At 40.2% G+C, this 15,052-nt stretch overlaps 1 protein-coding gene across 1 annotated transcript in view; it reads right to left on the bottom strand.

Annotated features, from left to right (window-relative positions):
• A2M (alpha-2-macroglobulin) overlaps positions 1-15,052 on the bottom strand; it is a 50,800-nt gene that overhangs the window by 26,422 nt on the left and 9,326 nt on the right. The window contains exons 8-18 of the mRNA XM_010849376.1: positions 13,081-13,201; positions 12,082-12,196; positions 11,832-11,941; positions 9,489-9,650; positions 8,120-8,347; positions 7,600-7,663; positions 5,567-5,709; positions 4,419-4,568; positions 2,661-2,828; positions 2,088-2,193; positions 1,296-1,416 (exon numbers count right to left, since the gene is read on the bottom strand). Coding sequence (XP_010847678.1) covers positions 1,296-1,416; positions 2,088-2,193; positions 2,661-2,828; positions 4,419-4,568; positions 5,567-5,709; positions 7,600-7,663; positions 8,120-8,347; positions 9,489-9,650; positions 11,832-11,941; positions 12,082-12,196; positions 13,081-13,201 — 1,488 coding nt within the window. The remainder of the gene's footprint in view (positions 1-1,295; positions 1,417-2,087; positions 2,194-2,660; positions 2,829-4,418; positions 4,569-5,566; positions 5,710-7,599; positions 7,664-8,119; positions 8,348-9,488; positions 9,651-11,831; positions 11,942-12,081; positions 12,197-13,080; positions 13,202-15,052) is intronic.

Raw genomic sequence — 15,052 nt, 5'->3', positions numbered from 1 at the left:
TGGTTCATGAGGCTTAAGGAAAGAAGTTAACTCTATAACATAAAAGCTCAAGGTGATGTAGCAAGTGCTGATATAGAAGCTGCTGCAAGTTATCCAGAAGATAATTACTGAAGTTGACCACACTAAATGACAGATTTTTAAATGTAGATGAGACAGCCTTATATTGTAAGAACATGCCAACTAGGACTTTCATAGTTGGAGAGGAAAAGTCAATGTCTGACTTCAAATCTTCAAAGGACGGGCAGACTCCCTAGTTAGGGGCTAATGCAGGTGGTGACTTGAAGTTGAAACCAGTGCTCATTTATCATTCTGGAAATCTTGGGGCCCTTCAGAATTATGCTAAATCCACTCTGCCTGTGCTCTATAAATGGAACAACAGAGCCTGTATGATAGAACATCTGTTTACAACATGGTTTACTGAATATTTTAAGCCCACTGTTAAGAGCCACTGCTTAGAAAGAAAAGATCCCTTTCAAAATACTACTGCTCATTGACAATGTACCTGGTCTCTCAAGAGCTCTGATGGAGATACTCAATGAGATTAATGTTGTCATCATGCCTGCTAACACAATAATCATTGAAGTCCATGGATCAAGAAGTAGTTTTGACTTCCAAGTCTCATTCTTTAAGGAATATACGTTGTAAGGCTTTAGCTGCCATATATGGTTGAGTCCTCTATGGATCTGGGCAAAGTCAATTGAAAACCTCTTGGAAAGGCTTCACCATTCTAGGTGCTATTGAGAACATTCATGATTCATAGGAAGAGGTCATACTATTAACACTAACAAGAGAGTGAAAAAAGTGGATTCCAACTCTCATGGATAACTTTGAGGGGTTAAGACTTCAGTGGAGGAAATAACTGCAGATGTGGTGTAAATAGCAAGAGAACCAGAATTAGAAGTGCAGCCTGAGGATATGACCAAATTGCTGCAATCTCATGTTAAAACTTGAATGGATAAGGAGTTGCTTTTTATGGATGAGCAAAGAAAGTAGTTTCCTGAGATGGAGACTACTCCTGTGGAAGATACTGTAAATTGTTGAAATGACAACAAAAGAGTTAGAATATTACATAAACTTAGTTGCCAAAGCCATGGCAGAGTTTGAGAGGACTGACTCCAATTTTGAAAGACATTCTACAATGGGTAAATGCTATCAGACAGCATTGCAGGCTACAGAGAAATTGCCTGTGCATAGCAAGGAAGACCCAGCAGAGTCAATAATGAATAATAAAATGAATGAAAAGTGAAAATAAAGTAAATAAAAAATAAATAAGTAATTTAAAAGAAGTTGCTTACCTTACAACCACCAAGTCCCAGATCCATGTCTCAGGGAAGTACTTTCGTACAGTCTCTGTGGGAGGCTCTGAAGTATCGTCAAAATGCACAAAATCACGATTTCTTCCCATTTCAGCTCTGACTGTGGAGGAAACAGTAGCAATATCTATAAAGATAAAGCTTATGAGAGATTGTAATAAGTGCAACAAAAGAAATAGGGTGATGAAAAAGATAGGAACTGGGAAAGGACACTTGGGTTAAGGGAAAGCTTCTTGGAGGAGGTGATATTTTTAGGTGAATTCTGAAGTATTACAGTAAGCTGTAAGTGAGCTGGGGGAAGCGAGTCCCAGTCAGAGAACAGTGAGACCCAGAAGCAGAAAGAGTCTTGGATAGTCTGTGAAAGGAGACCTAGAAGCAGAAAGGACGCTCTGCAGCTACTGCATGTTGTTCTAAGTGGTGAGGGTTATGACTTGAGATCTGGATTTGGTCTGCTCCTCTGCACGAGCAAAGAAAAACCATACTCAGACATTATGACAGTGTCTTTGAGAAATAGTTTATAGGAGTGAGAGGATCAAGAATTTAAAAAGTTCTTCATTCCCCAATTTTTATCCATCCTATATATAATAGTTTGCATCTACTAACCCTAAACTCCCAGTTCACCCCTCTCCAACCCTTCCTTCCCTCTTGGCAACCCAAGTCTGCTCTCTATGACTTGAATCACAAGTTCTTTTTGGTTAATTTTATCACATTTTACCTTTTTTAAAGAATTATTTTATTTGGTTCAATATATTAGGCAATTAATTAATTTTTTACCTGGAGAAGCTAATAGTGTGTGATGCTGTATTCTATGTTCTTCAGGCTGTGGACATATCTTGGGTTTATGAATCTTTGAGTTGGTAAATGCCTTCAAGCCCATATCCTGTAAAGGAAATCATAACTGAATCAGTACATCCATATTTTATACCCATTCTTCTTTTCATAGAATTAAACAAATAATCCAACTAGGTTAATACTAATTTTTATTTTAATTAAAAAATTTTAATGTTCACATAGTAGAAAGGAAATTGATAAACAGATAATTTTATTCTGGCTTTAAACCTCTTTCAAAGGTAATTATTTTACATATATGATATTTATAAATATCACAAGGCAATGAATTTCCGTAAAAAGACAAAACAAAATTTGCTTAATAGTCCCAGAAGTTCCAGTCCTAGTTATGTTGCTCTTGCAGATCTGCTACTATTAGTAGACGTTGGAGAAGTTACTTGACCTCTCTATGTTCCATTGCCCTCAACTATGATATGGAAGCATTAAAATAAATATTCTTCCTATGGATAATATTTTGTGAACCTTAAGAAGTGACCATCAGCAGTATAAGGGACTTACCTGCAGGAAGCTATACATATCTTTTTCATTTGTATTTGATACTGGGAAATACATGATTCCATTGATATAGACATTGTCATGACTGATGCAGTCTTCATTGTCTTCCTCCTGTTGATTTACACTTGAGGGGAAACTGCTGAGGTCCTTGACTGGTAGCAGGTTATAAACCTGTACAAATGCAAAGGACAAAAGGACAAAATTAAGGACTTCCGTGGAGGCCCAGTGGTTAACAGTCCATGCTTCCAAGGCAGGGGGCTCTAGAGTTTGATCCCTGGTTGGGGAGCTAAGATCCCACATGCTGTGCAGTATGGGGTGGGGGGCACCATCTCCCCACAAAAGGATTAAACAATTAAAAAAAAAAAGGCCAAAATTATTTGTGGCTTATTTTTCTTAAGTTCAAGGAGAAAAGAAAAGACTAATCACTGCCAAACTTTCTTTGAGTGGCTCTGTTGCTTAGACAATTTATAGAGAAGATGATTTTGAAGATGTTTAACAGTGTTAGGGGCAAAAAATCCCCAAAACATTCCTATCTAAATACCCAAAGATCATAATCCTTTGTTACATAATTCAGAGACAAACCCTAGACTCTATGTTGGAATGAAATAAAATTTAATTAAGAGAAATTGAGGTTTGCTGTACTTGAGAGATTGTGTAACACTTTGGGATGAGAGAATTAAGTAATAGTTTTTTCTCTACCTGGTGGTTAGCAACAGACTCAGTGTATAACAAAGTAATGGATGCATGTTCTAAACAGGCACATGGATAAGCCTGTATCCTCTATATAGGTCAGGATGGTACTTTCTTAGTATTAATGATGGGAACAAAATGCTCCATATCTTTATAAAATACATAAACTTTTATTGTAGAATACTGAAAATGATACTTTGAAGAATAAAACAAACATGAAAATCCTGACAAAATTATTGACAAGACTAAATTAGCAAAGTGAGTAGCACAATGAAATGAAACACTTTCTCAAGGGCAGCTCCCTCTTAGCATCTCTGTCTCCTTGCTCTGCTTTATTTTTCTTGAAAGCGTATAACGTAATTATTGTCTATCTCATCTACAAAAATGTAAGATCCATGACTGCATAGATTTTTTACTTTCTAGTAGTTCACTATTGAGATCCCCAGAATTTAGGCACACAGTAGGCACATCCAGAACTCAGTAGGCACTAAATAAGTATGTGTGGACTGAATGACTTATGCTACTGCTGCTGTTGCTGCTAAGTCGCTTCAGTCGTGTCTGACTCTGTGCGACCCTATAGAAGGCAGCCCACCAGGCTCCCCCTCGCTGCAGGCATTTCAATACTGAAACATTATCACAGATTGAGAGGAACTCTTGTTCTAACCCAGGTCTGCTCCTAAATACCTGAAAGCGCCTGGTTTATTATTAACAAACTAGTAGAATCTTCTGCCTTATCTATCCACTGAGGTTGTTGTAATTTAAAAAAATTTTGAGAACTATGAAATTATGTTATATAAGCTTAACACATTAATTTAATTTGCCCACATATTTCTTGCTTCCACTATGCATTTAAAATTTCCTTTAGAAGTATCTTAAGATTTTTAATTAAATACCATTTATACCTATATATTCATATGTATTATCTTCCTTACCAAAAAAAAAAGGTGCACATGAAAGAGCTCAAAACGATTAACTCCTAGATAAATATAAGTTTAATAGAACCCACCCCACTCTCCTTGCTCTGAGTTGCCCGTGGGGCCCTTCCTGGCCCCTGGGGCTCACAGAACTCACCGTGGCTGCTGAGAGCTCAGCTTCGGGCCTCATGAGCAGCACACTTTGGTCCACGGCGCGGAGGGCGCAGAGGGACTGAGGGGAAGCGGTGACTCGAAGGTGGGCCTGGGAGGCCGGGAAACTTTGTCCGGGGCTGAAGTTCAAACCCACCTGTGGAATTGGGGACAAAGTCAGAAGAAGAAATTTCCTGATTGATCCATGGATTCACCAACCTTTCCTGGCTGTTCCTCAAATTTGGTGCAAAATCACTTTGACTTTGTTGATGTTTGGCGCCACGTGAGTCTTGAGGCCTTTGATTCCCTATGTGTCACTCTGATATTCATCAGTTGAGCCATTATAGTGATATCTATTTTTATAAGTTATTAAATTTGAGACTCCACTGTCCACCTTTGATACATGATGAGGTGTTCATTAACTGTGGCTAGAATGCAAATGGTTCTAGACACTCTTGTATTTTTCTTTGGCTCTTTTGTAGTCTTAAAACTTGGTTGCATATTTCCCAACACTTCACCATAAAAGAAGGGAACAAGGTACTGTGAACTGGGTAAGAGATAATGCATGGGGATTTTGTGCTAGGAGTCAAGTGACATGGCTTCTTTCTTTCTTTTTTTAAATTGTGGTATAGTTCCTTTACAATGTTGTGTTAGAGTCTGTTGTGCAATGAAGTGAATCACCTGTATGTATACATATATCCCTTCCCTCGTGTACCTCCCTCCCATCCTCCTCCTCCAACACCCATCCTGGTCATCACAGAGCACCAAGCTGAGCTCTCTGTACCTTACAGAAGCTTCCCACTATCTGTTTTACACATGCTAGTGCGTATACATCAATCCTAATCTCCCAATTCATCCCACCCTCATTACCCCCTCCTTGTTCACACATCTGTCCTCTACATCTGCAAATCTCTATTCTTGCCCTGCAAATAGTTCATCTGTACCATTTTCCTAGATTTCAAAAATATGTGTTAATATATGATATTTGTTTTTCTCTTGACGTGGCTTCTTAGTGTGATCTGCCATTACCTTGCTGAAAATTTCTGAGAATTCATTTAACCCCTTTGACCCCAATGCGCAAGTGTAGAAAATAATTGATAGTGATAGTAACTTCTAGTTTTAAATGTTGAAAATTTTACCATATAAAACACTCACCTTGTTGGCCAGACAGTGTTCAACTTCATATCTTGCAGAATCCCCTACCACTTCTCCATCAGGTAAAATGGCATAGATGAGCAGCCTAGCGACAGGAGCAATGTCTGACTCCACGGGGACTGACATGGAAAAATGGCCTTGCACTGGAGCACAGAGACAATAAGGAAGTGATCATGGGTGAGAATTCAAGGCTAAAATAATGCTTTTCTGTTGTATCAGTACAAAGTCATTTTAGAAGCCTGGTTGGGCTAATGACTATTAGTAATGTTATTTAGTCGCTAAGTCCTGTCTGACTCACTGCAACCCCATGAACTTGGTCCCACCAGGCTTCTCTGTCCATGGGAGTTCCCAGGCAAGAATACTGGAGGGGGTTGATATTTCCTTCTCCAGGGGATCTTCCTGACCCTGGGATTGAAAACAAGTCTCCTGTTTGGCAGGTGATTTCTTTACCACAGAGTCACCAGGGAAGCCCAGTAGATGTACCAGATATAAGAAATAGTAGATGCAATAAATGGATGACTACCTCTAAGAACTCTGGCTTAAAAAAACTTTATCAAAGTCTTCTCGTCTCTGAAAATCACAAGATGATTTCTCCCCAGGTTTAAGCTTGAGTTCAGCTTGAGTTCATCTGTATAAAATTCTGATGTTATCTAAGGATGTGGAGACATCTGCTTGGCTTCCATTTGATCTAGACTTCACAGTGGAGAAGGAAATAGAACTTGAAGTTGTGAGATATAATAGTAAGAGTTTAATGTGTTGTGTTTACCCTTATATCCTCTTTCTATGAACCAAATATTCTATTTTTTCTTCTTAAGAGGAGTACTGAGCTCCTTTGAAAGTTGTTTTTTGACACATACATAGATTTGTTTGGAGAAGGCAATGGCACCCCACTCCAGTACTCCTGCCTAGAAAATCCCATGGATGGAGGAGCCTGGAAAGCTGCAGTCCATGGGGTCGCTGAGGGTCAGACACGACTGAGTGACTTCACTTTCACTTTTCACTTTCATGCACTGGAGAAGGAAATGGCAACCCACTCCAGTGTTCTTGCCTGGAGAATCCCAGGGACGGGGTAGCCTGCTGGGCTGCCATCTATGGGGTCGCACAGAGTTGGACACAACTGAAGTGGCTTAGCTTAGCAAATAGATTTGTTAGAAGTTACATTAAGCTTCTCTAAGTCTACTGTAGCGCTTCTACGTTGCTACAAAGAAGCAATAAAAGAGTAGTTCACTGATAATTTTCTAGTAAGGGATCTTTTAGATTCCCTTGGGCTGCCGTCTATGGGGTCGCACAGAGTCGGACACGACTGCAGCGACTTAGCCACTTTATGTAAGCGAAAAGTTCAGAGATTATATTGTTTCATATATGTTCCTGTGGAAAGACCAATTCAATGTTGGAAAAACTCAATTTATCTCTTCATAAGTCATAAATATCTTCAAAAGGGAAATATAATGTGAAAATGTAAATAACTCAGCACAGGACCCAATATATAAGAGACACTGCAAAGTTTTAGCTTCTTTCCATTGTCTAAAACAATTTTGAAATGTCATTTTGAGAAGGTTCATGAATATTTATTTTGGGAAATTTGGAATAAGCATAGATTATGAACCAACTCAACATTTTAAATCTGAACAGATTAACCTGAAGGAAAAGAAAATATTTGATAAGGGGTTTTTTAATCGCTTTCCCCTTTCAATTTTTTTTTTTCTTTTAAAGATTTTTTTTGGGGGGATGCTTACCATTTTTGATGTCTTTATTGAGTATGTTACAATATTGCTTTTGTTTTATGCTTTGGTTTTTTTTGGCCATGAGGCATGTGGAATCTTTGTTCCCTGATCAGGGATCAAACCTAAACCCTCCACACTGGAAGCATGGAGTCTTAACCACTAGACTGCCAGATAAGTCTCCCTTTTCAGCTTTTTTCTGAGGGTAAGATGAACAGTCTCTCTCTATTTGAGACTATTCCTGGTATTTTTGCAGCATAAGGCTGCATGTGACAGAGGAAGGCAAGCATGAGGAATTATAGAAATACTCACTGTCTCCCTGCTCCACGGGCAGTGTGTGAGTCCCAGATCGGACAATGCCTCCTTTTGCCATTATCTGCAAACAAGGAAATGAAAAGGGATTTAATTTGCCTGAAAGAGCTCTTAGCTGAAGTTCTTGCCCTCCATGTAATATGCCTGTTTCATTAAGCCGCTACTGGCAATAATTAGATTGGAGAGAAGTCAAACTTTCAAAAGGAACGTGCATAAGAGGTCAAAGAAGTGATATGTAAAAGTGGAAGTTGCTCAGTCATGTCCGACTCTATGAGACCCCATGGACTGTAGCCTGCCAGACTTCTCTCTCCATGGAATTCTCCAGGCAAGAAGACTGGAGTGGGTTGCCACGCCCTCCTCCAGGGGATCTTCCTGACCTAGGGATCAAACCTGGGTCTCCGGCATTGCAGACAGATTCTTTACCATCTGAGCCTTCGGGGAAGGAATGTAAAGAGCTTCATAAATGCTTGCCCACACAGTGCTTTTATCTACAGACAGTGAAGGTGGCCCTCCTTCTCACCAGGTAATAGAACACGAGCTCCTTTAGATCCTTTAGGACCTGTCCCTTCAGCACATAATGTGCTTGGACTGTCTGAGTTTTGCCACAGGGCAGTTCACGAGGCAAGGGCTCCAGGTAGACAAAGCTGTTGCTTCGGGAGAACACAAGATTAGCACTGTGATATGCGTCTTGATGCTCTTCTGACAGCCACTGGTAGCCGTAACAGGGGCTGTGATCCTTGTATTTGACCTGATGAATTAGAAAACCAGTATTAGCTTATAGATTATATATCAGAGAGAATGGCAGTGTGCTCACAGAATTGGTTTAGTTTAGTATCCTACCTTAACTAGTGTACCTAGAAATCTTTTGCTCCACACTAAGAAGTGAGAGAGAAGTGTCCCTTATTTTGTTTATCTATATTGCAGACCCTTTACATGGCAGAGGCTTCCTGGGTTGGTATTTATACTTCTGAAGAGCATATGAGGAGGCATCCTTGACTCTGATTAGCTCCCTTGTGTTTCTGTAGCCACTTTATGTATTCAGACAGAGATACTGGAGCTATGAAACCTCACTGAGGAGACTAACTGATTCTCAGAAACTGAGGAATTGCATTTCGGAGAGGAGATGCCTCATTTAGGATGGGTTTCAAATGGATACTATGAATAAATGTAATATTGCAAACTTAGACGTCTGAGAACACTTTCTATAACTAGCATTTGTTCAAGAGTTGAGTTTATGTTTGTTTATGTTCAGTCACTCAGTCATGTCTGACTCTTTGTGACCCCATGGACTGCAGCACGCTAGGCCTCCCTGTCCTTCACCATCTCCCAGAGCTTGCTCAAACTCATGTCTATCAAGTCAGTGATGCCATCCAACCATCTCATCCTCTGTCGTCCCCTTCTCCTCCTGCCTTCAATCTTTCCCAGCATCAGGGTCTTTTCCAATGAGTCGGCTCTTCATATCAGGTGGCCAAAGTATTGGAGCTTCAGCTTCAGCACCAGTCCTTCCAGTGAATATTCAGGGTTGATTTCCTTTAGGATGGACTGGTTTGATTTCTTTGCTGTCCAGGGGACTCTCAAGAGTCTTCTATAGCACCACAATTTGAAAGCATCAATTCTTTGAGTGAAGTAATTGATGCCTGCCTCTCCCAGGCTGTCTTAGGCTCCATGTGTCGAAACCCCACCCCCCACCGCCACCACTTTAACCACAACTCTGTGCTGCCTCCTTTTTAATAAACTGTTTCAAAATTGACCTAAAATTAGTTTCTAATTTCTCATTTTTTCCCTGTCTTCTTTAAGACTAAACACAACTTGGAAATGCCATCACTTTCGGTTGCAACCCTTTTTCCTAAGACTTCTTCATGTCATTGGTAACTTCCTTACAAACTTACCCTGATACTGAGGGAGGTGCCCTTGATTTTGGTGGTGGTAATGGAGAACTGTGCCAGGCCGTGCTCATCAGTGGTGGTGTTAGAGTTGTGGTTGGCTTCATTTGCTGTGATGAAGATGACTTTATTTGGCATGGGGACACCTTTCCCGTCCACTAGGAGCACCTGAAGATTAAAAGCTGTAGATCAGTTTTGTGGCTAATATCCAATAGGCAGCAAACATTTATTTTAGCACAGATATTTATTGTGTCCAATATGTTGAAGGTGGTTCCAGGCATTGAAGCTACAGCAGTGAACAAAACAAAGTTCCTTCTGTCTTTGAGCATCCAGTCCAGGAAAAGAGATAGCTGCTAAATAAATGTGTAAGTAATGGGTTTCCCTGGTAGCTAGGCTTCCCTGGTGGTTCAGTGGCAAACAGCCCGCCTGCTAATGAAGAAGACGTGGGTTCGATTCCTGGGTCAGGAAGATCCCCTGGAGAAGAAAATGGCAACCCACTCCAGTATTCTTGCCTGGAGAATTCCATGGACAAAGGAGCCTGGTGCACTATAGTCCATGGGGTCACAGAGTCATACACGACTGAGAAACTAACACTTTCAATTTCAACAAAATCTGAGTTTGCCAATGAAATGTCAGTTGCATGTATGAAGACCAGAACACCAAAATTCTTTCTCTTTTGATTAGAAATGGGACTAATGGGATAGTTATTTAGCAGGAATAAAATCTCAAAAAGTACAATATATCTCTGAGAAATCTGAAAAAGTGAACTTTCATTTTAGGAAGTGACCAAAGTTTCTGAACATGTGTGCTGTCATAACAAAATCAAAACATTCTAAAATTTATTCCACCACTCCTCTATAGCCTGATCCTTCTGTTTTTTACACTCTCCACAGCTGACACAACGTTTCTATTGAAGACGAGATGCATGGTGATTATACTTGTAGGTACATATGACTGTCATCTTAGACTTCCGTAGTCTGAAAACTCCATTAGTATTTTTACATATAATAGAAAAATAACAGGAGAAGTTTTTTTTTTTTTTGTAGATTTGAGAGAAAGAATTTGTATCTTTAAAATCTGGTGAAAGTTAAAGTATTAGTCACTCAGTCATGTCTGACTCTTTGCAACCCCATGGATTGTAGCCCGCCAGGCTCCTCTGTCCATGAAATTCTCTAGGCAAGAATACTGGAGTGGGTTGCCATTCTCTTCTCCAGAGTATATTCCTGATCCAGAGATCGAACCCGGATCTCTTGCATTGCAGGCAGATGCTTTATCTTCTGAGCCACCTAAGCAAATATTTTATAATATTTCATAACTCCAGGGGATCTTCCCAACCCAGGGATTGAACCTGGGTCTCTTGCATCTCCTACATTGGCAGGTAGATTCTTTACCACTGGCACCACCTGGAAGGGTAAACCTTAAATAGCAGTATTTTACCCCTCTATGTAGTGTTTTTAAAATATACTTGCTATTATAGAAAGAGTAATATAAATACAAAATCCATGAAAGAAACAACAGGTACAGTGATTGCCATGTGCTCAGTCATGTCCAACTCTTTGCAACTCCATGGACTGTAGCCTGGCAGGCTCCTCTGTTCATGGGATTCTCTAGGCAAGAATACTGGAGTGGGTTGTCATTTTCTCCTCCAGGGAATCTTCCTGACTCAGAAATCTAACCCCGATCTCCTTCTGCATTGCAGGTGGATTCTTTACCTGCTGAGCCATCGGAAAACAGTAGAACCTCTTATATTTCAAAATAAAAATAAAAGCCACCTATCCATCATTTCCATACAAAATTAATGTTGGAAAGATAATGTAATTGGCCAGCATGAATTTTGAGATGCTTATGGAGAAACATAAAAATCTGAGACTGTATGGTAAGCCATGGGAAAGAGTTTGAATGGTAACACACAGGGCTGTTTTAAAAACCTTCTAATTTTAGCGTGGTTTTTATAGATTTGATATACAAATTTACCGAGGAACAAATCTATTTTATGCAGTTTTATACCTTTGACTAGGGGCTTCCCAGGTGGTGCTAGTGGTAAAGAACCCCCCTGCCAGTGCAGGAGGCATAAGAGATGTAGGTTCAATCCCTGGGTTGGGAAGATCCCATGGAGGAGGGCATGGCAATCCACTCCAGTATTCTTGTCTGGAGAATCCCCATGGAGAGAGGAGCCTGGCAGGTTACAGTCCATAGGGTCGCAAAGAATTGGACACAACTGAGCACACACGCACATGCTTTTGATTATACTAATCAATGGATAATACCAGCCAAATGTGGTTTTAGCAGAATATGTTATGTGTATTGGGGGAGACTATGGTTTGACACGTGAATTGAAAAATACTTCACCTTCCCCGTGAAAGGAATTCCTCGTCTAAGGTTTGAGTCCACTGTGACAAATGAGAGTTTGGTGATGGTTGTTGTTATTTCAGTGGCCCCCTTTCCAGTTAATTCCACCTCTGAAAAAGAAGGAAAAAATACATTCTCATTTGGAAGGATTTTCTCCCTGAACTTACACCACCACCTCCCTTTCATAATTTGGCAAAGGAACTAAATCAGTGTCCGTTGTTCTTTTCCCATACCCAGGAGGTATACACACCTGTTCCTTCTTCTTGGATCTTGGCTTCCACTTCGATTTTCATTTCAAACTCTTGTCTCTTCAACTGGAAGATCTTGGTGTTTACTTGCTGAGAGAAGCAGCCCTCATTGTTCAGCTAGGCGGGGATGAAATAAAACACATAAACGTAAGACTAGACAAATGAGTGGTCAGGCAGTCTGGAGGGAATTTTTTTTTTTTTTTTTGAGGCAACAAGACTTAGGAATTTTGCATAATAAAAACACAATAAATATTCTCTAGGAATTAATTATTATTACATTTCACAACAGTCTCTGCCTTATAACTGATAGGTGTATTCCTTAGTATCTGATAATCTCTAGAGTGAATGAGGTATAGAAATTTAAACCGTTAAAATTGGAGTTTGATCCCTGGGTCAGGAAGATCCCCTGGAGAAGGAAATGGCAACTCAGTTCAGGACCCTTGCCAGGGAAATCCCATGGACAGAGGAGCCTGGTGGGCTACAGTCCATGGGGTTGCGAGAGTCAGACTCAACTGAGAAACCAAACAATAACAACAATCTTACTGCAGGAGGCAGCTAACTCTTCACTGAAATCTGGCTTCCCTTAGTTTACAGCTGTGGCTGGGAGGTAGCTGCCCATGTGGGGACTGTGTTTCCTCCCTCCCTGACATCTAGGTGGGGCCATGTGACAAGCTCTTGCTCAAAGAAAGAGGGAAGAACTGAAGCCCTTCTCAGCCAAGGTGGTTAAGATGGGTATATTCTGTCTCTTTACTTCCTGCAGATACTCAAAGGGGTTTTAGATACCAGGTTCTGGGTCCCTGGTGCACAAAGCATACCTACAATTGACAAGAAATAATTCCTATTAGGCTAAGTCACTGATTTTTATCAATAAAAACTATTATAGCTAGCATAGAATTCTTTTATAGATTGGTCTGTTCTTGCTTGAATTGTCACCATGATATAACTCACTACTTGTCAATGGTGCTTAGGCTGTTAGTCCTTAGGAGTGGCTTCCCACGTACCTGTCCACTGAACTTCTCACAGACAGCATTGGATTCTTCACCATAACAATTAGAAGGGTTCCTGTACTTTCTGCACATGTTCATAGTCACACGTCCTGGGACAGGCTTCCCATAAGTGTATCTGTCATAAAAGCATTGCCACAAGGATCAAATCAGACATTGAACACCCTCATTTTTGACCTGTTTATATTTCCCCTTTAGCTATAGCATATTTTTACTCTACGTATTTCCTTCTAACTTCTGCAGGGCTCATGTAGTGTTGAGGGCAAGTAAACTAACTGGTTTGAGCTCCCTAACATACATACAGCAAATTCCCACTGGCTATCTATTTTATATATGGTAATGTAATTGTTTCCATGCTGCTCTCTCAATTTGTCCCACTCTCTCCTTCCCCCACTGGGTCCACAAGTCTGTTAAAACCTTCTCTTTTAGAAATTTACAGTGCAGCGTGCTGAAATTTACTACCATCTTCTTTTATCATGTCTTTCCCCCCACCCCGATATCTAATTTTCAGTTTCATCTTTTTAAAAATATTTTTCTTATTGTCAAAGCTACACCAGATCTTAAGAGAAACAACCATACCAACAAAACAAAGATAAGCAACGAGTGGTTTCAATTCTGCATGGGAATATAAACTATTAATATGATGGTGTCTTTCCTTCTGCCATCCTCTTCCTATGGGCAGCTATCTCTGTTTATGTTGAATTTTACTTGTTTACTTTTTACAAAAACCGTGGTGTTTAAACTGTGGTGTTGGAGAAGACTCTTGAGAGTCGCTTGGACTGCAAGGAGATCCAACCAGTCTATCCTAAAGGATCAGTCCTGAATATTCATTGGAAGGACTGATGTTGAAGCTGAAACTCCAATACTTTGGCCACCTGATGTGAAGAGTTGACTCATTTGAAAAGACCCTGATGCTGGGAAAGATTGAAGGCAGGAAGAGAAGGGGACAACAGAGGATGAAATGGTTGGATGGCATCACCGACTCAATGGACATGAGTTTGAGTAAACTCTGGGAGTTGCTGATGGACAGGGAGGCCTGGCATACTGCAGTCCATGGGGTTGCAGAGTTGGACACGACTGAGCGACTGAACTGAGCTTTTTACAAAAATGGGATCGTGCCATAAATATGTCATTGGTAATTGCTGTGGTTTTGAGAGTGTTTTCCTCCCAATTTAAATATCCTCAGGACTTCCCAGATGGTATAGTGGTTAAGAATCCACTTTCTAGACATACAGATGGCTAACAAATACATGAAAATATGCTCAACATTGCTCATTATTAGAGAAATGCAACTCAGAACTACAGTGAGGTATCACCTCACTTTGGTCAGAATGGCCATCATCAAAAAATCTACAAACAATAAAAGCTGGAGAGGGTATAGGGAAAAGGGAACCCTCTTCCATTGTTGGTGGAAATGAAAATTGATACAGCCACTATGGAGAACATTATGGAGATTCCTCAAAAAACTAGGAATAAAACTATCATGTGACCCAACAATCCCACTACAAGGCATATAACCTGAGGAAACCACAAATGAAAAAGACACGTATACCCAGTGTTCACTGCAGCACCATTTACAATAGCCAGGACACGGAAGCAACCTAGATGTCCATCGGCAGATGAATGGGTAAAAAATCTGTGGTGCATATATACAATTCAATATTACTCAGCCATAAAAAGGAACACATTTGAGTTTTATATATATCCTTTTCCTATTATACAGAGTGAAGTAAGTCAGGAAGAGAAAACTAAATATCACATGTTAATGCATATATACGAAATCTAGAAAGGTGCTACTGATAAACCTATTTGCAGGGCAACAAAGGAGATGCAGGCATAGAGAACAGATTTGTGGACCTAGTTGGGGAAGGAGAGTGTGGGACAAATTGAGAGAGTAGCATGGCAACAATTACATTACCATATATAAAATAGATAGCCAGTGGGAATTTGCTGTATGACTTAGGGAGCT

This window comes from Bison bison, unplaced genomic scaffold, assembly GCF_000754665.1.
Source record: "Bison bison bison isolate TAMUID 2011002044 unplaced genomic scaffold, Bison_UMD1.0 scf7180017864281, whole genome shotgun sequence".
In the NCBI taxonomy this organism is placed as follows: Eukaryota; Metazoa; Chordata; class Mammalia; order Artiodactyla; family Bovidae; genus Bison; species Bison bison.
The sequence above is the reverse complement of the archived record's forward strand: the minus strand, read 5'-3'. Positions and strand labels throughout refer to the sequence as shown.